The 5300-nt window shown below is 39.2% G+C and overlaps 1 protein-coding gene across 1 annotated transcript; it reads left to right on the top strand.

Annotated features, from left to right (window-relative positions):
- The first annotated feature begins 1292 nt into the window (after positions 1–1292).
- On the top strand, positions 1293–3717 carry LOC131146347 (cytochrome P450 736A117-like). The gene is made up of 2 exons (XM_058095913.1): positions 1293–2321; positions 2876–3717. The coding sequence occupies exons 1-2, from the start codon at positions 1344–1346 to the stop codon at positions 3479–3481; spliced, it is 1584 nt and encodes a 527-aa protein (XP_057951896.1). The 5' UTR covers positions 1293–1343; the 3' UTR covers positions 3482–3717.
- Positions 3718–5300: the final 1583 nt, after the last annotated feature.

Here is a 5300-nt window from a genome sequence, read left to right as displayed (position 1 = left end):
ATATGCAAAATGTTTTTTTATTTTTTACTTTTAAATTTAAAAATATTTATAAAAAACAAAATTATTTTTACAATTTTAAAAAATTATATAAGGTAATAGAATCATAGATTTTGGAGTTTGAATTTGGATTTATGTGGATTCGAAAGAAATTCTATATACAATCAACACAAATTAAAGTCCAAAATTCGAATTTTAGGCTCTCATATGAAAAGTAAAAGTTAGAAATTTAGAAATAAATTTTTTAAAAAACTTTTTATTTAAATTTTTAAAAAATAGGGAAATGAGGTGACATTTTTTTGGATTTATTTTAAAATTTAAAATAAAATTATTTCTATGTGAAAATAGTGTCAAAATAAAATCCTTTCTTGTTCTTTATTGATTTCATACAAATATTATAAAAAATAAAAAGTTAACAATTATTTTGTATAACTGAGAAACTATAACATTTCTACCGTTAAAAAGAAAATGCATCATAGAATTTTCTGATAAAATTTAAAATGACAGTGTCTGCAGCCTTCGTGGTACTTATAAACAAAATTATATGGTGGATTTGTGAGAATGGGTCGTCCCGCATGTAATAATAATATTAAAATTTGGCACTATTTTTGGCCAACTCTTTTTTTTTTTTCTTGTTTGAATGTTTGATAATGTCTCCCCAAAAAGACAAATGCTGACTGCACGTGGAAGGGAAAAGGAAAATGTAAACGTTTGAAATTTTACGTGACAGAGACTTGCGCCATTTTAAAATAGAATTAAAGGTGGCTGACGGAATGCGTATCGTAGAAATGAAGGTCTGTTCGAGGATCAAAGAATCAAATTATGAAATTACAAATCACTGTTAAAAGTTCTCATTATCTTATATGAGAGAAAAATGAAGGTGCTTTGAACGCTGTTTCTGCACGCCTCCAAAAGTAGAAAATCAAGTGAAAGATGCTTGTGAAACGCATTCAAACTTTAGTTATTATTTTTAGCATGTGTTTGAATAAACAAATGGGTCAGGGTAAAGTCCAAAGCTTAGTAGAAAACAGAACACCACTCAGGGCATTTCTGTCTGTCCACTTTTCTACTTTGAAAAGTCAGCTGACCTCCTCCCCCCCCCCCCCCCCCCAAAAAATATCCACAGTTCCACACACACTAGGTGAAGCAGAATGGAATCTCCCGTTGTCTCATCCAGTAATACTCTGCCACGTGATTCCATATTGTCACGAGCCGTCGTGCCATTGTCTTTAACCATTTTCCTTTCTACCTCCATCCATGCATAAAAGGGCAAAGGGGGAGGATCATATGAAGCAACTCCAAAGCCAAACTTCAGGACACACGAAAAAAAAAAGGGGGAGAAGAAAATGTCACAACATTTTCTGTTGCTGCTTGAGCTAGAGCAGCAACTGAAGTCATATCTCATCATTCCTTTCTTTTTCTCCATCCTTTCCTTCTTCCTAGCCCTCTTCCTGATATCCAAACTCCGCTCCTCCACCTCCCCCACCACCCAAAAAAGGCCACCACCTTCACCACCAAAGCTCCCAGTAATAGGCAACCTCCACCAACTGGGCTTGGACCCCCACCTCTCCCTCCGGTCGTTAGCCGAGTGCCACGGCCCCCTCATGCTGCTCCGCTTTGGCGGTATGCCCGTGCTCGTCGTCTCCTCAGCAGCTGCAGCCCGCGAGATCATGCGAACCCATGACGCAGTCTTCTCCAACCGACCCGAAACTGCTATCGGCAGAAGGCTCCTCTATGGCCGCAAGGACGTGGTGCTGGCCCCTCACGGCGAGCACTGGAGGCAGATGAGAAGCATTAGTGTCCTCCACCTACTCAACAACAAGATGGTGGAGTCCTTTTGCAGTGTGAGAAATGAAGAGGTTGGTTTTCTAGTTGAGAAGATAAAAAAGGCTTCTCCATCGCCGGTGAATTTGAGCGAGATGTTCGTGTCGTTCACGAGCGACTTGATATGCAGGGCAGCTCTGGGGAGGAAGTACATTGAAGGGGAGGAGGGAGCAAGGAAGTTTCGGGAGCTGTTTAGGGAGTTTGTGGAGTTGTTTGACGGGTTCAACGTGGGGGATTACATCCCATGGCTTGCTTGGGTGAACAAAGTTAATGGGTTTGATGCAAAAGTGGAGAAGGTGTTTAGGGAGTTCGATTCCTTTCTAAATGGGGTAATTGAGGAGCATGTGGATCGTCAAAAATCAGCAGGTAAGGACAGTGGGAGGGCTAAGGAGGATGATGACGGATCTCGGAAGGACTTTGTGGATGTTTTGCTTAGCATACAAAGGGACAAAAACTCTGGGTTCCAAATTGATAGCGACGGCATCAAAGCTCTTGTCTTGGTAAGGATTCAATTGCCTTATGTCATCTTGCAAGTATTTCTGTCGCATTTGGTTTGCATGAGGAAATGATTTAGAAGTATGGTGAAATGGAAATAGATGCGTCTTTTCTTGGGCAGACCAAGCTTTGAGATTTGGTTGCTGCAACTTTTTAATTGAGATACCACCTTAGTATTTAAGTGAATACTAAGAGTGAAAAGGGTAAAAGATCAGTTCCATATAAATTTTGAACCATAAACCGTAAAACCCTAAATATAAATTTGTGTAAGATTGCAGCTTCCCCGTGAGCAACCTATTGTGAGTGACCTATTACCCACCCAGATTATCAACAAAAACCATGAACTGAATAACTCAAAAATGATTCTTTTTTTAGCAATTGCATAGTTAGAGCAGCTTCACCAAGATCAAGCCAACAAGCCCAAAAGTTAAATTTGGATAAACTCAATTGTAATAAGCTTCTTCTGAATTCAGAGAAATTTAAATTCAAGGTTCGAAATGGATGTTCTACAACCCTACCTAAACCTTCTCTTTTATGCTTAATCCCCTGTTTCGTGTAGGATGCTTTTGCCGGGGGAACCGACACAAGTTTCACAACCTTGGAATGGGCTATGTCAGAGCTTATAAAGCATCCCAGAGCAATGAATCAAGTCCAGAACGAGGCGAGACGAATCGCCAGCGGCAAATCATACATCACCGACGACGGTTTGGACAAAATGCACTATTTGAAAGCAGTGATTAAGGAGACCCTTCGCTTACACCCGCCGGCTCCGTTACTGGTTCCGCGCGAGTCCACCCAAGATGTAAAGGTGAACGGCTACGACATCAGCGCCGGCACAATGGTCATCACCAATGCTTGGGCAATCGGAAGAGACCCGGCGTCGTGGGAAGCACCGGAGGAGTTCCGACCGGAGAGGTTCTTGAACAGCAGCGTGGATTTCAAAGGGCAGGACTATGAACTGATTCCGTTCGGGGCGGGACGGAGAGGGTGCCCGGGGATCTCGTTCGCCGTCGCCGCCGTGGGCGTTGCATTGGCAAATCTGGTGTACAGGTTCGACTGGTCGTTGCCCGGTGGGGTAAAAGGAGAGGATTTGGACATGACAGAGCGCAGTGGCGTTACCATTCATAGGAAGTTTCCTCTTCTTGCAGTTGCTACTAGCAAGTAACAATCCATGATGGAGTTACGTAGTGTGGTAATGGTAATGGCAATGATAATGGTAGATGGCACCATGTCCATGAGGGGGATCCCCTTCATTTTCGTTTCGATCTGGGTTTAGTTTTATGTTTGTTCCAAATTTCGAATGTGTCAGTATATATTGTATCTGTATTAGAAATGTCTCGTCAAGATATTTGTCATATAAGACTACGCTCTAAATAATGAAATGCATAAAAATTCACCAATGTTCTTTACAATTCTCTAAAAGTCGATACTTAAGGGAGCATATGTTTTATTTTCTTATCTTACACATCAAATAGTTTTTTTTTTTTCTGAAAATCTTCATATCAGAATAAAGAAATAGAAATTTTTCTTATTTAATTTCACTTCTTCTGAACTTTCAAAAATATACTTCCTTCAAATAAGAAAGTTTTGGATGAGATTAAATCTAATGATTACTCCTACATTATTTTTTTAATGTACTTAATAAAACATCTAATAATCCAATCAAGGGGAGAAATTATAAGAGGAGTCGGGCCCTCCACGTGAAGTAGTGTCGCCCCCACATGAAGTAGTGTTTCTCCTATAAAATTTTGACACATGGCATGTATTAGAAAAGAAAAGTCAGATGGTTCTTCGTGTTCACTGCTCTCTCCCATATTTCTCTCTTTCTCTATTCTTCGCTTGAGATCCAAAAAGTTGGAGAACACGATAAAACATTGGATATCATCGTGATCCTTGCTTGTATTAGTGGCCGGTGAAGCAGATGCGACGATGTGGAGGGGCTGATGCACCGACGTGGGGTTCTTAAACACAAGTAAAAGAAAAATGCATGGGTCCTTCACATCAAGCAAACAAGGTCTTCTATTCTCAACATTCATTACACAAAAAACCAAAATGGACAAAATAAATAAGATTCAATCTTCAAATTAAAATGGAAAACAAACCCAAATCCCATAAATTATAATAGAAAAAAAAAAATCAAAAGAACAAGGTCATCTGTTTGCCGTCGAACGTAGATCAAAATTCCATAATTCGAACCCTGATTGTCGGGGGCCTATCTCGCCGCCAATTCCGACCCCCACATCATCACATCTACCCCTCGACATCATCACATTTGCTTCACCCGCCGCCAGTGCAAGGAAAGGCCACGATGACATCCAATGTTTCATCGTGTTCTCCAATTTTTTGGATCTTAGGCGAAGAACAAAGAAAGAGAAAGATATGGGAGAGAGCAACGAAGAAGAAGAACCATATGAGCTTTCCTTTTCTAATACATGCCACATGTCAAAATTTTACAAGAGAGGCGTAGCTCCACATGAAGGGGCCGACTACTTTTATAATTTCTCCAAACAAGGGTGGTAAAAGTGGCAATTCTAGTATTCAAAAACGAGAAGGAAAAATGATTCCTACAGTAGAAAATTAATCAAAGAAACAGAAAGATAGGAGTTAAGAGAGAGAATAGAAAATGAAAGCAAAAACTTTCTATTTCTTTTATGGAGGAAGCTTGAAAGTGTCGTGAAATTCAACTTAAGGTTATGTACCAAAAAAAAAAAAAGATTAAGAGAAAAATAGAAGAAAAGTATTTATGTGTTTATATCAATAAAGCCTTTATGTAATTTCTACGATATCGTCAATAAATTCTATTTTAGGGCTTCAACAATCATTTACAAGTGTATATATAACTTCTATTTGAAAAAAAAAACTCAAAATATGTTCATACAACAATATAATAATACAAAACTCTCACATTAATTCTTAATGTTAACTTTGGTGCAATCCTAAGAGGGGGGTGAATTGAAGATTTAAAAATTTCCTCCCAGGTTAAA

This window comes from Malania oleifera, chromosome 13 (assembly GCF_029873635.1).
Source record: "Malania oleifera isolate guangnan ecotype guangnan chromosome 13, ASM2987363v1, whole genome shotgun sequence".
Classification (NCBI taxonomy): Eukaryota; Viridiplantae; Streptophyta; class Magnoliopsida; order Santalales; family Ximeniaceae; genus Malania; species Malania oleifera.
The sequence above is the reverse complement of the archived record's forward strand: the minus strand, read 5'-3'. Positions and strand labels throughout refer to the sequence as shown.